We start from the raw sequence: 18,251 nt of genomic DNA, 5'->3' as shown, positions 1-18,251 counted from the left end.
CAACAACTACATAAATGTATCCACTAAGCATTCAGAAACATACAAGTGCAGTCTAAATGTTGCAACCTCTTCCTGAGTCTCTCCATAAGGCTGCACTCCGCTACTGGTTATTTCTGAGCTTTTGGATGAGTGAGATTTTGCGTGTCTTGTTGATCTGCTGTCTTCTGAACGGGGCGGGGAGCATCAGCTCATTTGCATTTAAAGGGACACACACAAAAATGGCGATTTCTGCTCACACCCAAAGAGGGGCAAATTTGACAAGCTATAATAATGATCAGGGGGGTATTTTGAGCTGAAATTTCACAGACACATTCCGGGGACACCATAGGTTTATATTACATCTTGTGAAAAGGTAGCCTGGTTCTACCAGACTCTCGTACATTTCATTTGTACAGAGAGTCTGGCACCGCTCCATTGACAAGCGTTAACTTCCTTGTAGGCGGGTATCCTATTGAAGTCTAAAACTATTGGATCTGCCCAGAGTCACTCTATCTGCCATAACCAATCGCTGACGTTTGGTCGTGACATATGTCTTTTCCCAAACCCCGTGGGAGGATGGCCATAAACACAAAACTAAGCAAAGATTGTTCTTGCTCTGGCTTTAACTTCTTGATATTCGGCAGCGTTGCCACAACGGACCTAATGGCTTCGCTCGCATCTTTCTTTTTTTGAACTACAACTCAAAATAACGCACGAGTCGACATCAACGTCATCGTTCTCAGCCACTCCCTCTGTTCGCTTATTGGCCCGGTAAAAAATTGATCGGAGAAAACCAAAGTCTACAGCTCAATCCCAGACGTAGTACTGAAGGAAAATGAAATTGAGCGGAAGTGCGTAGGAGGGCGGAGCCAGGCTAGTGAAAAGGGGCATGATATGTCACTTTTAAGGGTTAAATCAGGCAGGAATAGCCCCTTTCTTGCATGTTACCACTTTTTAAAGTAGTATGATATGGGGACTATTGCGATATTGAGAATATTGAAGAAGAGAGAGACAGATGAAATGGGGAAAGAAAGAGATGCATATAGAGAATGAAGGAGCTAAACAACAATTAGTGGGACTTATCTCTCACAGTCGCCATGGAGATGGATGTGTATTCCACTCTGTTTAAAATTGTACGAGTAGAGCCAGCACATCAGGTCTGCAATCAGACAGATGCACCGAGGCTTTGGCTCTCATTCTCAAATCAAATATACAAGAACATCTGTATTCCAAAACATACAGCTCAGACACTGATGGGACACCGCTTGAAATAAAGCAGCACAAACCTCAGTTCAATATTTAGATTTTATTCGTATTCCTGCAGAGATGCATAGACACACATGCCTACATAATACAAGATATGAACTGCTTTTTCTTTAGACATATAACATTGTACTTGTTTATCCAAAAGTTACAGTACTGTACCATATCATCTATTGGTGTACTGTATTAACCTCTTTTTTAGCATGTTACGTCATCCCTGAAACACACAAACAAACTCACGGTTAACGGCTAAAGGCAGATACTGTTGGAATGTATAACTAGACAGTGAATGCACCTTCTTGATAGATAGTGATACTCTGCTACATACAGCATTACTAATTTTTACATGATGCACTTTTTGGCTCTAAATAACATGTTTCACTTGAACTGTTGTTACGAAACATAAGGCAACTATGGCAGACAACAAACTGGAAAAAAAGTGTTGCACAAAAAAGTATTTTTTGTCTGTGTGAACATGATTGACATCTCAACAATATAAGCCTTTCTTAACAACAAAGTATACTACTGTTTTTTGTATCATTATTTTTATTATTATTAAAATGAATATAATTAGTAGTATTACAAGACAGTAGGCACAACTTGGACAGGTTATACAGTGTGTACTCCCAAAAGAAGGTTAGATTACAGTGAACTAACATAGCAGAACAAAGTTTTAAGATTTTGGTCCCATCTCAAACAGCAATGTTATGTATATGGATGATTTCAAATGTAAGACTTCATGTAATTTGTATTACAGAAAATGATGGTTGGAAAAGGATTCAGCTGCTACTGTGTTCTTTAATAAATCTGCTTTCTTATTTATTTTCTTTATAAGAAACTGCATTCGAGATAAAATAAGTTTTGAAAACTGCTCTTGAATCCTTGTTTGAGGGTTATTTGTACAGTGATTAATGGGTCATTCTTACAGTTGTGTTAGTTGGCCTGTGATCTCTGAAAGATACTGTACAGACACAGCGTGGTTTTTACTTTGACCAAATAAAGACAAGCTGAGAATTTGAATCCTGAGGCGAGAAATTTTTTATAGATATTGATGCATATTACTGTTCAAAAGTTTGTTTGTTTGTTTGTTTGTTTTTTTGAAAGAAATGCATATTTTTATTCAGTGAATATTCATTAAATTGATCAAAAGGGACAGTAAAGACTTTTACAGTTACAATTTAATTATATTTCAAATAAATGCTGTTCTTTGGAACTTTCTGTTCATCAAAGAATCCTGAAAAAAGATTACAGTTTTCATAAAATCTTTAAGCAGCACAACTATGATAATAACATTGATAACAATAATAAATGTTTCTTGAGCGGCAAATCAGCATATTAGAATTATTTCTGAAGGCTCATGTGACACTGAAGACTGGAGTAATGATGTGGAAAATTCAGCTTTGCCATTACAGGAATAAATTTAATTTTTAAACACATTAATATATAAAACTGTTAAGTTAAATTGTAATAAATATATATCACAATATTACTGTTTTTACTGTATTTTTTTATCAAATAAATGCTGCCTTGGTGAGCATAAGACATTAGTCTTCTTTCAAAAACATACATTTTACAGACCCGAACTTTTGAACAGTAGTGTATCTAGAACATGAACGGTACACATTTCTAATGGTCTCATAAGTTTCAGTTTGAATTTGCACTTTTAGATAGATAATCTTGACAGGAAAGACATATTGAAAGGTTTGTCCTTTTAAAAAGTCTCTAAAAATACTAATAAAGTTATTTTGTAAACTTTCAGAATTAAACTAGCACTTACAATTATCCTATTTTAATGGGGTCTCAAGCAACATTGATCATCATTAATATTTTAAAGAGATACTTCGGGTAAAATTTTTATGTGCCCTAAATATAAAAGTACATTAAAGATAGATTTTGACCAAAAGTACTCTATCATGCTAATACATGCCTGGCAGCTTGAAAACGGACAGATGATGATGATCCACATTTTACCGGTCTACAGGGGTATCGCACCCTTGACTGAGATAGATGATGCATGAGTAATGAGAGGATGAATGATTGGTGAGCATCTCAGAAGAGTCCTATGAGGACAAAGCCCCTCAGGTCAGGAAGGTGACTTCTGCTTGAGTGTAGTTTGCTGGGGATGTGAGAGTGTCTTTACAGCTTTCTGAAACAAAGACACAAAGAGAGAAAACGGTTTAACCAAACTTACACATGGAAGGGTCAGAAATTAACCAGCAAAAATGTTAACGCAAGAGAAATGAGGGAATTAGGCCATGTAGGCTACACACTGCAGCTAAATTCAGTTGCCAATTCCCCATCTAGTGCTTAATCCTGTTCTGTACACACACAGTTCAGCAAGTTACGGGAAAGACAACCGCATTCTACTACCAAATTATCTCACAAAAACTGCATTTACAAAAATTCTATGCAGTGTGTACGGAAACGAAGGTACTGTTCCGTAACTAGTTGTTAATGACGTATTTAAATGCACATCAGAGATCTGTCTTCTGTATGCATGGTAAAAGAAATCACAGGGAAAGAGGTACGAGAGTTTACTTGCTCGTGTTGCCAGATCGTGCAAGAAAACACAGAACAAGAAGCCCATAATAAACCGAAATAAATCAAAATGCTTAATATTGAAAATAAAACAGCCCACTTTAATAACGAAATAAACTCGATCGCTTTATATAATATATATCCATGTCTATCTATCACTTCATGACCCTTTCGCTACAAGCTAAAGTATCAAGGAATCCAAAACAGAGAATTATGCATATGAAGAACCAATCATATTAGAAAAAATGATGAAATTAATCTTGTCACCTTTGTCATGCACTTATTCTATATAAACTGTTGTTCTCTTTTTGTTGGAGGGACTCTCTCTGAAATTGGTCTGAGATCCTCCTGGCCGTGATTAAAGCATTTACAAAGGCATTGTCTGGAGTCTGTCTGGTTACTGCTGCGAAACAGGTCAATGGAGAACTAGATACCTTATTACCCAGTGATAGTGTTCATAATGGGTTACACGCTGTCCAACTTGAAGCAGGTGTCGAAGTGGAGATGCCTAGTACAGTATAAATTTGTAGGTGTTGAAGTGGAGAAGTCCCATTTAGCTTAAGTCAGGTGCTATGGGGAATTTCTACCAGAAGGTGAAAACTTTACTCCCTGTCTTTACTCTCCTCCCTGTTACGTTGCATTCGGAGATTGACTATTTTTGACTGACAAAATGCCGGAAACAACAACAGCTTCTTTTTAGTAAACTCTGTGCACACAAACAATGTTCTCAATCCTCGAGTTCATGTGTAGAGGCCCTGGTGATACTTCGAGCAAATTTTCATGTTGTGTCGAGCCGTCTTAGTGTTTTAAAAATAGTGATTTTGATGCTATCATAGTAGTGCCCCTAGCACTCCCATTCAAAAGGCAATTTGACCGAAAACGAAAATACGGTCAATCTTAAAAGTGCCGTTTCCATCCTAATTATGCTTTTAAACGAAAGTTTGACTAGACTTTTGGCGAGAGTTACGCTTTAAGTCGTTTGTCATGGTTGTAAAAAAAAACAAAAAAAACAATGGCAGCTGAACATCTTTGCCAAGCGCAAACCAGTACAGAAGTAATCAATCAATTATCGGGGAGGGTCATGCCTTTTTTCACAATCATTTTGGAGGGTCATTGAAAAATGTATTGCTGGCGGAGGGAGGGTCAAGTCTATTTTGACTATAGATCTTAAAACTCCTCCAGTAGCCCCTTAAATAAAAAACGAACAGTCCCTTAATAAAGTCAATATCTGAGATTGACTGATGTAAAGTAGTGGTGTGATTTAGATAATTGAAACAAGCAAAACTTTAGACAACAGCACTGCAGATGTTTTTATATAAGACTGTTCATATAGAAAAAGATTTCAGCCTATTGAAAAAACGACTTCTGGCCTTCAAACGTTTTGCAGTGAACTCAGAGACTCTGGGGAAGCTGTGGGGTTTGCCCATGTTGCTAATGGAAACCTATTAGCATCAATTAAGTTGAGCTACCTTTGGGGACCAGAAGCAGATCCATAACACACATAAGGACTGCTGTAGATGATGCCTTTCACTGGTGGATGACAGGCTTTCCACATAATTAGCCTACTCACAAATCTAGAAAGAAGACAGCTTTAAAAGACTGCTGCATGAGGGAAGACAGTAGACAGGGTCAGGGCGACTCTGGGCCCTATCATAAACCCGGCGCAATGCAGCGCCAAGTACGCTCGCAAGTGTTTTTTTGCTAGTTTCAGTCCACACAGTTATAATTTTCACATCCTGCGTCACGTTGTTTAAATTGCAAATGCATTTGCGCCCATGTGTGCGCCCATGGGCGTGCTGGTCTGAAAATGAGTTCAGTCGCATTGTTGGCGTGTTTTGAGGCAACAGAAATAGACTGCGACATTGACCAACTGAAACTTGGTCTTGGCGCAATATATATATATATATATATATATATATATATATATATATATATATATATATATATATATATATATATTGTTATTTAATTATGCTAGTAGCATAATTATTGCTAGTAGCTAATGTGCGCCTAAAGACGGGTCCACAACGCGCGTGATCTGCTTATTAAACACACAGGGACGCACATTAACACACACATGCCAAATATTAAAATTAAAAGGATTACAATGTAAAAGATTATTATTGTGTACATAAAGATATGGTGGAATCCGGCTTGTCCCGTAGATGGTCTGCTTGCGTACTTTTAAATCGCGCACGAGCAGTTCCGTTTGCGCTCTGGAGACGCGTTCGGTCTTTCCACTATCAGATTCCGTCATATAACTAGCGAATCCGCAATGGCGCGAGCAACTGGCATTTAAAGGGAATGGGAGATGAGACTGATTGGTTTAACGCACGTAAATCCCAAAACACATATATTACTCATAAGAGAATAGGGACAACCCTTTTAGACCATACGCCTGGCGCGCCAACCATTTTTCCCGTCGTTAAACTAGCAAAAGTGGATTCGGACTGAGTGGGTTCACTAAGTGAACTTGAACTTTAGACCATGCGCTTAGATCGTAAAAATAGGGCCCTCTGTTTTTACTGCAAATAAACATGCTGTGTGTGTGTGTGTGTGTGTGTGTGTGTGTTTCAGAAAACAATCTAAATATGCTATGTATTTAGCAAAATTGGCTTGACTTGTTTTCAGTTTTCATAGGCTATTTCACACAACAAATAAACAAACAAACAGAAGAATTGCCATGAGTCTCTGGCCTATAGATCATTCGTACATATTTATTTTTAACATCAGTGATGACATTTCCTAGGATGGAGCATCTTTGCTATGTCTGGTGAGGGAATTATTGCCAGTAATCACTGTTCGTTTTCTGACACCACAGCTGCTGTCGCTCTGCCCCTCATTGATTCACAGAGTGCATCTGTCTCTACATCAGCAAGGAAAATTGCATGCTTTTCACACAAACAAGAAATCAACCATCACAGAATGTCTGAACGGCTTAGATGACCTCTGTTTGAATCTTCCAAGAATGGAGAGAAAAGGAAATCAAAACAAGCAAGCATGCTAACTGGTGGGATTAATATTCATATTTCATTTTATTACCTCTCGAAATGAAAATTCATGTTCATGCTACATCAACTAGTCATAGATGAGATCACAGGACTATATTTAATTATGCATTTATTAATTTATGGAAATAATCATTAATTTACCCCTTAAGTGAATCCAAATGTATCAGGCTCAAAACGCAGTAATGGGGGCATAATAGAAAAACAACTAGAGGAAAACTGTAGCAATTCCCAGTTGCAAGAAATACTGCAATCCCCAGTTTTTCCGGTGTAATGTTCTGTTATGGATTTCAGATGATTTTTCCCACCTTTTCAGCAACAGGCGCTAATAAGCTCCTGTTTTACATAAGCAGACGGGGCTACTAGGATGTAAAAGGTGGAATGTTCGCTCAAGCAGCTCGTGGTCAAGTGATTATCTCCAGAAATAGACTGCGGGCAAACTGTCAGAGCTTTGGGGAATTTGGGGGCCGAGGTGCAAATCAGTCAGGCTGAGATGAAGTCTGACTTGACAGCAGCCATTAATGAAGGATGTCGGGTTTGTCAAATGGTTTGTCCATCATGATGCTCTCCTTGTTTTGTGTGATGTTATTATCCTATTTCTCAGTTACAGAATATCTGCACTTATTTTATGGCACTCTATAATACTTTATTCTGATCAATAATGGCAATTTGCTGTCAAATATTTTTTTTATAATGACCTTTGAACTGCACAGCTGAACAATTTCCTGGATATCATTGCTAGTTTCATGTCCCTCATTGCACTCTGCAGGCGCTTGCTAGTCATAATTATAATAAAATAATTTTGACTCAAAACAATGTCATACCTATTTATTTATTAATAAATTAATATTAAAAACGGATAATCTACAATCACCAGGTCATTTTGGTAAGATAAATCCAAATAAAAGACAAGACCTAACCCCTGATCATTTTGCAATATATATACAAACAGTGTTTCCCATACCTCTGGTGTCCTGCCATTTACAGTTTTTTTCAATTGCTTACACACTAAAATTTGGTGCACGTTGTCAGCTACACACTTTTTGCAAAACACTAAACATACTTGTATACATTTTACACAGAAATGTATCATTATCAATGTATCAATCATGTCATTTCCTTCCAATTTCAAAGCAAAGGCTTTCAAATGAACACACTAATGAACCAATTGGTTAAACACGGCCACCAGGTGTGCACACACTGGTGCTTAATTGTAGACACACCAATCAGGTTTAAGCACTATAAAAAGGCAACAGGTAAATTAACCTGTCTTCAACAAAAATGGAGAGCGTCAGAGGAAGAGGGAGAGTGCAGATGAGAGGGGGAATACGGAGAGAAGAAGGTGGAGGAAAAGGCCAAGGAAGAGGAAGAGGGAGAGGAAGACCTGGAGCAGGGGTAGGACATGCACAATGAAGAAGACAACCAAATTTGTGTAACGAAATTCGTGGTACAATTGTGGAACATGTAATAAACCACGGACTAACACTGAGGGAGACTGGACAGAGAGTACAGCCTAAATTAAGCAGGTACACGGTGGCATCAATAGCTCGGACATTTAGTCAAGAACGGTGAGAAACTTATCTTCTGTCAACAGAAAATCCATAGCTTACTGCATGTACTATATCAACAGTTTTGGTATCTATTCTTGCATCATTTTACAGTAAGCTACATGTATTTTGTTTGGCCAACATAGGATTGAACGTTGAGAACACCAAGGAAGGAGGGGCCCCATATTCACACAGGAGCAAGAGAGAGAAAGCATAAACCTTGTTTTGGCCAATAATGCAATCTGCCTTAGAGAAATTCAAGCCCATATTATCAATGATCACCCAATTTTCAATAATGTCCAACAGGTCTCAGTCAACAATAGCCTGTATCCTTAAAAAACAATAAGTTCTGATGAAACAACCGTATAAAGTGCCATTTGAAAGAATTGAGACAGGGTTAAAGTCCACCCTATGAATGTACCAGGGCAACATGGGGCTAACATTACCCTTTGTGCTGCCATTATACAGAATGGGGTCCTCCACCGCCATGCCAACTTGGGTCCTTACAACACTGACCTCATTCTTACATTTTTAGAAAGATTACACAATATTATCACAGCAGCAAACCAAAGGGACCAGATGCAATACATTGTCGTCAGGGACAATGTAGCTTTCCATCGTTCTGCTCTGGTCCAAAACTGGTTTCATCAACAGCCACAATTTACAGTTCAATACCTTCCACCATACTTCCCCTTCCTAAACCCCATCGAGGAGTTCTTCTCTGCATGGCCCCTCATTCAAGCTATGGAGGAAGCATGTGATCAAATTGAAGCAGCATCCATACAAGGGTGGATTCGTCACTCCAAAAGATTCTTCCCACGTTGCCTTGCAAATGAAAATTTAGCCTGTGATGTTGACGAGGCCGTGTGGCCAGATCTAGCTAGGCGGAGAGATGTTTAGAGTTTTTTTTTTTTTTTTCGGTACTGAACTGGATATGTAATTTATGTTACAGTATTACTGTAAGCTTATAGTACAACGGTACATTCAGTAATACTGTATGAAAACTGGAAAATGTTTTATTATGAATGTTTTATTGAAATGTACAGTACTGACTGATTTGAGTACATGAAAAGAAATAAATATTTTCATTAGTCTGCAAAATTGGTGTCATGTGGTGTTGGTGAATTTATTTTTACACTTTCTGTGTAAATGCTAAAAGTGTTTTAGGTTGAGTTCAGGAGTGTTTAACGGATTCAAACAGAATCAGATCAAATGATGGTTGTTTGTTATAACAAAATAAGGTTTTTATAAGACATTGTATAGTTCTGACAAAAGTGTTCCATTTTGCAAATGATCTGAGGTGTTGTGTTACTTTGGTGTAGTGTTGTGCTAATTGTGTGAAGGGGTTTGAAAAACCGGGCCCTGTTTTCAAAATTTTGCTTAAGCAATTGAAAACTGTAATTTGTTTCACATCAGTTCCACAGTAAACCAAAAGATATTTTGCACTTCTTATAATAACATAAAAAATCATTAATGTTGTGTTTTATGCCATTGCATAAAGCATCTGTCAATTGAACTAAAATCAAAATCGCGTTATGCGTGTTTCAGAACGAAGCATGGCATATGAATAGCTAATGAGCCAGTGATTTTGGCTCAGTTCACAGTAAATGCAAAAAAAAATCATTTGGACTTTAATATTCATTTGGGATTTTACTAGTGTAGTGTAAAGTAAATAATTAAAACACTTAATTTTCATTAACATTTATAATATACAGTCCAGTTGAATTACACTAGTTATATATCACTATCTTAGGTAATAATAAAAGTAATATGGACTATTATTATTATTAGTCCAATTTAAAAATACTTTTCACTCTTTTATATTTTGACACTGAAAATGGGTTGAAGCTCATATTTATCAGTACCATTTCGCCTGAAGGACAGGACTAACTCAGTAGCCAGCAGTTTCCCTTTACCTGTGTGGGCGATGGGTTCAGGTCCGCAAGAAAAGTCTCCAGAATTCAGCAGGAAGCAAGTTGCCTCTTTCATGGTCTTGTCTCTGTTGCGTGAACATCGGAGGGTCCACCTCTCGCTGGGAGAGAGCGGCTGGGTCAGACTGCAGCCCTCCTCTTCTGAAAGAGTAACGTTGGCATCGCCATTCTGCTTTGTATCTGACAATGGGATAAAAAAGACAAAAACATGCATGTCAGTTTTCATGACAATGTTGGCCATCAAGAGAGAACAGATTTCAATATTAGTGGTGAATATGTTAAGTCTTAATATAAATGTATTTTTTAAATATATCTTGTTTTAAGGATGTTTTTAGGATCCATGTTAATATATTTAATGTAATTACTGTAATATTCCCTGTGTAAAGCTCTCTTAAGGATTTCGGGGTTACGTTTTGCTTAGCCAAAACAATTGATTTAATTACTTAGTTAGTTCACCCAAAAATGAAAATTCTGTCAGTATTTACTCAACCTCATGTTGTTCCAACCCCGTAAGACCTTCGTTCATCTTCGGAACACGAATTAAGATATTTTTGATGAAATCTGAGAGCCGGATCACTCCTCCATAATAGTCCATTTGCTTCTTCAGGGATTGAACTTTCCGGCCTTGAAAAGTTATTAAAGATATCGTTAAAATAGTCCAAGTGACTACAGTGGCTCAACCTTAAGTTTATCAAACAATGAGAATACTTTTTGTGCGCAAAAAAAAAACAAAATAACGACTTTATTTCAACTATTCATTTCCAGCTCTTTGGGCCTCTAGTCAGTTCACTAGTGTAATAGCGTACGCTTCTGTTGTTGTACGTCACACGACGCATCACACACATGACCAGCGTCGGCCAATAGTGAGCCTACGTGTGACTTAGCTCTACGCTATTACACTAAGTTAACTGACTTAGAGGCCCAAAGAGAAGGAAATTAATAGTTGAAATAAAGTCGTTATTTTTGTTTGTTTTTGCGCACAAAAAGTATTCTCGTTGCTTGATAAACTTAAGATTGAGCCACTGTAGTCACTTGGACTATTTTAATGATGTTTTTAATAATTTCGGGGCTGGCAAGTTTCAATCCCTGAAGAAGCCTATGGACTAGTATGGAGGAGTGATCCAGCTCTCAGATTTCATCAAAAATATCTTAATTCCTGTTCCGAAGATGAACGAAGGTCTTACGGGGTTGGAACAACATGAGGGTGAGTAAATACTGACAGAATTTTTATTTTTGGGTGAACTAACCCTTTAAAAGAAATCTGATTTGGTGATTTTGTGTTACTATTTAGTATTTTGAAAGAAATGGCTTTATATTCCAGGAGTCTTTAATCTTATTGTGCCATATTGTTTCATACATCCTCTCAGACATCACAATTTTCATGAAAATCCTGATGTTCTACCTGAGCGGTTTCTTCCGATGTTCTCCTCAGTGGCGAGGGGGCATGTGTCGCTCTGTGTGCTGTTCCTTGGCGAGTTGCTTTCAGACTTCCCAAATGAGGCAGAGTCCATCACCATATCTGGGTTTGGGTTGTGCTTCTTCTTCTTCTTGGGCAGCTTCTGCTTGGCCATAGCCAGCGAGTAGTACATCCCAAAATTGTTAACGATAACGGGCACTGGCATGGCGATGGTAAGCACGCCCGCTAATGCGCATAACGCACCGACCATCATGCCCAGCCACGTCTTAGGGTACATGTCCCCATAACCTAGTGTCGTCATGGTGACCACCGCCCACCAGAAGCTAATGGGAATGTTCTTGAAATGGGTGTGTTTGCTGCCACTAGGGTCTTGGGGATCTGCACCAATACGTTCGGCATAGTAGATCATGGTGGCGAAGATGAGCACCCCGAGAGCAAGAAAGATGATGAGAAGGCAAAACTCATTGACACTCGCCCGCAAGGTGTGGCCAAGAACCCTGAGACCCACAAAATGTCGCGTGAGCTTAAAGATCCGTAGGATGCGCACGAAACGGACAACGCGCAGAAATCCCAGGACATCCTTGGCAGCTTTAGATGTGAGCCAACTCAAACTCATCTCCAGATAGAAGGGCAGGATGGCTACAAAGTCAATGATGTTTAGTGTGTTCTTAATGAAGAGAAGCTTGTTCGGGCAACATATGATGCGGACCAGGAACTCAAAGGTAAACCAAACCACGCAGATTCCCTCCACCAGCATGAGCACTGGTTTGGTCTCCATCTCCAGCCTGAAGGTCCCGGTGGTGTTTCCGACTGAACCTAATTCAGTGCGATTAACAAGCTCATTAAAGGCCTCATGGGTCTCCAGGCAGAAGTTAGTGATGGACACCAGGATGAAAAAGAGGGAGACAAAGGCAATTATCTGAAACAGACAAATGTAGATGTAAGTAGATTAGACTAGAAATAAAACACAATGCAATAAACAAGTTTTTTTTAAATACATTTGATTGGACGTATCGGGATTGGATGATCAGACGATTTTATATTGTGATCGATCTTGAAGACGCCCACAATCTACTTTTTAAGCGTATATGGGCCCTATCTTAAACCAGGCGCAATGCAGCGCCAAGCGTGACGCAAGTGTTTTTTGCTTGTTTCAATCCGACGCAGTTATCATTTTCACGTCCTGTGTCATGTTGTTTAAATAGCAAATGCATTTGAGCCCATTTCAGCACCCATGGTCTGAAAACGAGGAGTGTTCTGGCGCATTGTTGGCGCGTTGCTATTTTGAGGCAACATATATATATATATATATATATATATATACAGTATTAGTATTAGTATACAGTATTAGTATTAGCGCGTTAGTAATGTGCGCCTATAGGTGCTATCTATAATGTTAATACGTACAGTGAAGACTATGCACTGTTTTAAAGTTTAACTTAGGGTTTAATTACTATTTTGACAACTAATTGTTTAATGCAATACTTTTTTTTTTAAATTGTGCAAATAGATAAATCCATAGGCTTGTTCCAGTCTGGATATTCTCGATAGTAGGCCTACATCTCAAAATTGGGAAGATCGTGATTCAGATCGTGGATCGTGACTGTTTGTTTGTAAGATCGTGATATGAAATTTTGGGAAGATCGCACACCATAACATTTTAATGAATATTTGCAAAGTAAGCATTTTCACAATTTATGTTGACAGTCTGAAAAGATGACATTCTTCACAAACCAATGAAACCAGACAATAATTGCATGTAAATGCAATTTAATTTGTCTCTTCACACATATAAAATAAATGTTTTTGTTTATAAATATTTATTGTATTTCTCCCATTTAAATTCCTTATGACAGTATACTGGCTAACATAAATCTGGTTAATGTATTATAACTTTATAGCATTCATATAAAAAATATATATATATAAAAAAAATATATATATATATATATATATATATATATTGGTGATTTTAGTTGTTCAGATTTGAACGTGCCTTGTCAATATTTTACTGAACACACCACAAAGATGAATACATTTTATTTTTAGCAGCATTTCTATGTGTCAGAATATGTTTACATTTTCTATTGATCGTTATGTTTTCATTACTAAAAAGTCAACATTTTATTTATAGTTTATTGTTTTCTATAACCCACTGTAAAGTTTTATTCTGAGAAAATCAACTGAAAGATTTAATTAACTTTTTTTTTAATGAATAGCTAGCCTTAGCAAGCACGCATGTGCTGACGTAGCTATAAGAGGGTGAACACAAAAAAGGGAAAAGTAGGGAAAAAAATACTATGGACGTTAATGGGGAACATCAACTGCTTGATTACCAACATTCTTCAAAATATCTTCTTTTGTGTTCAGCAGAAGAAAGACATTTATACAGGTTTGAAACAACTTGAGGGTGAGTAAATGATGACAGAATTTTCATTTTTAAGTGAACTATTCCTTTAATTTCAACAATTTCTCTCCTAACACAGTCAAATCATGCTGATTATACTGTTTAATAGTTCACATAACTTCTTTCCATTAAGTGCAATGCAATTAACTTTCAGTCATATTTGAGGTAAAGTAACTTGTTTTATTCAGTAAATTTCTCATTTTTGTCACATATTTAAATGAGTTGTTTAATACATTACCTAGCTTCATGTTATTAGAAGAACTGAAAACACTTTTTGCAGCACTTGTCCGAAACTCATCCTTATATGTTGAGCCATATGTACAACCAATGGAGGCCATTTATTTTTCCTTCATTAGCAAGACACAATTAAATTAGCCCAAATTACACTCCAAATTATCTCTAACAATGATGCCATGCAGAGTTTAACGAAAATCATCAAATAAAATTATATGAAATCAACAGCAGCTAGATGAATCTATGTGGACGGAGTGGCAATTGTTCTTTTTTGAAGAACCAAAAAAAGAAATAATATACGTGTTTGGGGTTGGGTAATTACATCCATGTCACACCAGCACCACACAGTTGAAGACTTGTTGTCACGCTAAAGGAGATACAAGCCCATGGGCGACACGAGAGCGATGTAAAAAAAAAAAATTTTTTATGTTTGCACATCCTTACAGGAGTAATAAACAAAGGAAGACACTTTTCATCATTTTAACAATTCATTGATCTATTACAGCAGACTGCCTGTTCAAGATTTGGTGGGCTTAATAAACCATGACAGAGCCATGACAAATATAATAAACATATTTGTTGATCCTGAAACAACATTACAATCAACCAATCAGATTTGAGGGACAATTTTACAGTTTAACTTAGAGTTTACATTTATCTGACGCTTTTATCTAAAGCGACTTACAATTGCTATATATGTCAGAGGTCGCACGACCTCTGGAGGAACTAGGGGTTAAGTGTCTTGCTAAGGGACACATAGGTGTCTCACAGTGGATTCAAACCCGGGTCTCTCACACCAAAGGCATGTGTCTTATCCACTGCGCCATCACCTTCCCTAAAATTGAGTTTAACTGTAATTCTACAGTTTAGCCTTAGAACAAGGGTTAGGTGCTTCTACATCAGTGTTATTCACCCATCATTTTCATCCGACCTTAGGGGTAAGGTTAGCACTAAATCGTTGGACAGGAATGTTGTTCCAGGATCAACAAAATATGTTGTACTTGGCAAAATCACGGTGACCACTAAGATTTATTTAAAGTTGGTATAAAAGTTGGCATAAAATTCATCCTATCTATTTTTTAATGCATGTTATTGGTCTTTATTTTGAACCAATCATCTGTAAATATTTCTTTTTCTTTTTCTTCTTAATCATAGTCACTTGATCTTCCAATTAAATCTCTTCAGTGATGTATGCTGGACAATCATTTCATCCGCATAAACTTCATCTCTTTCTTACAATCGACTACAAGCTTGCATTTAAAAAATCTGCTTCCATTCAATCAACAACCAATGGATTGAACCAAGTTCCTGCCCTACATTTTCTTAAATTAGATTATTTCCTTTCTTTTTTTTGCTGCTATTGTCCTTTTTTTACACACAAAAAATTGTTCCAGATCAAACAACAATTGCCAGACACTCTGTAGCTCCAACTATTGAAGATCTCTGGCTTTGACTTGTTTTAGCAAAACAAGCTCCACGGTATTTGTTTTTGAGAGGGTGAACCATCAATTCTCTGTTGAGAAGGTGAACATATTGACCCTGTAAATTTATGACGGGCATATGTGTTTGTGCAAAGACTAGGATCACTAATCCCTACCCTAAACCTAACCAATAACTTCAGGAAACGTGAGCTTAAAAATGCATTGGCTGAAGCAACAATTCCATTTTGGCTTGCTTATACAAATCTTTGAGCTCTTTTATCGTTACACTTGTTTCACAGGACTTATACCTTGACGCTCAGTATTACTGTATCACTGTACTAGGTGAGCTACCGAGCAAGTTTACTATGTTAGAAAAGGCTCCTTATGGAGCTAGTTATGTGATGCAAATATCAAAATGTATAAATCACAAACTATGGTGAAAGTGTTTTGAGGTAATAATGCAAGGAACCATGTGAAAATAAGTCTTTATGAAAATGTAGGTACAGTAGAGACACGTTTTTCCAATAAGTCTGCTTACACAAAGCACTTAAAAATATATAGAGAACCAAAGATGAAGTATGAGAGTTGTCTGTTACAGCAGCCCTTTCATTTCACTCCTGATTAAAGTGCTTTGGGTCTTTAATCAGCTTCAATGAATAGCAAAGTGGTCACAAATAGGGAAGTGCCCTCAGATTTAAAGCAGCAAAAATTTCAAACTTATTTTTTTTTTAGATGCTGAAATACAAATGTGGTAATTAAATGAGTACACATATGTGGGCAGAGCGAGCTGTGTTAAAAGGCACTTCTCCAGTAGATCTTTCTAGTAATAATAACAAGTCTAAACCAAATCCTTTTAACTTTTACCATCATAATTTAGGATTGACTGATGTTAACCATCAAAATGGATTATGTTAATAGTGAAGCTAAAATTGATTGTAAAATCAGTTATAGTAACAATAGTACAATATTTTAATTATAGATATTGTAATAGAGGAGATGTACTTATTGTTACAACATTAGCAAAACCTTTCAGAGTGCTGAATACAAAAAGTTTAAGTTGAGTTGTAAATTGCTGGACAGATTAGTCATTGTGCACGTTTATCCAGCGTTATATCACAAGACAGAACACACATTATAAATACATACTATTGCAACAGTTCATTGAGAATAATTCATTAAACAAAAGCTAATATCATGTATCCAGTGCAACTGTTTTGTATGCTGACACCATTTTTTCAGATACAAAAAAAATCTATAAGTACATGAAGATCTGAGAGTATGAAAATATGAGCTAAGATCTTGTATCTGAGCACTAACAGTATTAAGTGCAGACAGGTTTTTTATTGGTTACTACACTGTGCTAAAAATGTATTAACAGGCAGGCCAGATGGCTGTTAACTTAGTATTCATTATAAAAATAAACAATGTTTGACATGTGAGTTCATTTAGATGTAGAAATCACTATTTTTGTAGAGTGATTCATTGAAATCAATGTGGCGGCATTAACACTATTTTTATGATATCTGCTACTAAAATCGTACAGTACATCACGAAAAATGCTGAATAGGTGATAGCTGCAAATGTACTTGCTTTGTAATGACATCTGCATATCTAGATGTTCCCTTTCGTTCAGTCACTCCGAGTTACGTCAGTGATTGACGAAATGGGGGTTTCGCTTAGAAGCCTATTACCTTCGAGTTCTACAAAACGAGCCAATGGGAACATGCCATGGGTCGGCGGAATTTGCAGAACCCAACTCATCCCCACCACGTGGGTATAAAAGGAAGGACGCTTGCAATCTCGCATTATGTTTTTGCTTCGATGCCAAGAGCTTCTATTCATTCCTCTGCAAGCCTGTGTCTGAGATCTTCAATACTACGAGACAAGCGGGTCTCCAGAGTGTTGGTGCAACGGCACGTTCCAGCGAGATCACATTGCCTGCTGCTGGTCTGTGCAGTGATCTGACAACAGTGCGTGTGCTTCTCCCTGGGCGCTTCATCAATCTGCTGAGCTTTCTTCCTCTCACAAAAGAGCTTGCGCGTGGCACGTCTTTTTCAAGATGTCTCGCCCATGCACATCTGGGTGCGGTAGATTTGTTCTGTTATCTGATGGACACAATCGCTGCCTTGCGTGTTTGGGCTTAGACCCCTCTGTTGCCTGAACCCTGTCAGAGCAGGCCTCCGAGGAACGCTCATCCTCCCCTGGCCTCCTCTGTCAGGATGCGGAATATGACCGTGCCCCCACACCGGGACGCTCCGCCTCCCACGTCTGAGCCGATCAGTCCGCCTCGCTGCCTCATCATGGGTACGTCTGTGGTTCACATGACCCCGCTGGTTCAGTTTTTGGGAGCCTCGCTAGAGCTTCCCAATCTTCTCCTCTCCGCTTCCGGGGAGTCCGCTATGGTGGGGGACAATGCCCCTGTCATACGTGCGGAGGTCGAGACTGCCCCTCCAGCCGAAATGTAGTCCGGCTTCAACTGCCCCTACTTCATTGTACCGAAGAAGAG

At 37.8% G+C, this 18,251-nt stretch overlaps 1 protein-coding gene across 1 annotated transcript in view; it reads right to left on the bottom strand.

Annotated features, from left to right (window-relative positions):
• Positions 1 to 1,270: 1,270 nt before the first annotated feature.
• Positions 1,271 to 18,251, bottom strand: part of kcnc4 (potassium voltage-gated channel, Shaw-related subfamily, member 4) — a 34,163-nt gene continuing 17,182 nt past the window's right edge. The window contains exons 2-4 of the mRNA XM_077222768.1: positions 11,669 to 12,602; positions 10,252 to 10,446; positions 1,271 to 3,388 (exon numbers count right to left, since the gene is read on the bottom strand). Of these exons, the coding sequence (XP_077078883.1) occupies positions 3,321 to 3,388; positions 10,252 to 10,446; positions 11,669 to 12,602 (1,197 nt within the window). The 3' untranslated portion in view covers positions 1,271 to 3,320. The remainder of the gene's footprint in view (positions 3,389 to 10,251; positions 10,447 to 11,668; positions 12,603 to 18,251) is intronic.

Source organism: Siphateles boraxobius, unplaced genomic scaffold (genome assembly GCF_051911475.1).
Source record: "Siphateles boraxobius isolate OS27281-9 unplaced genomic scaffold, OSU_SipBor_1 9, whole genome shotgun sequence".
NCBI classification, from domain to species: domain Eukaryota; kingdom Metazoa; phylum Chordata; class Actinopteri; order Cypriniformes; family Leuciscidae; genus Siphateles; species Siphateles boraxobius.
This window is presented reverse-complemented; position numbering and strand designations above follow the sequence as displayed.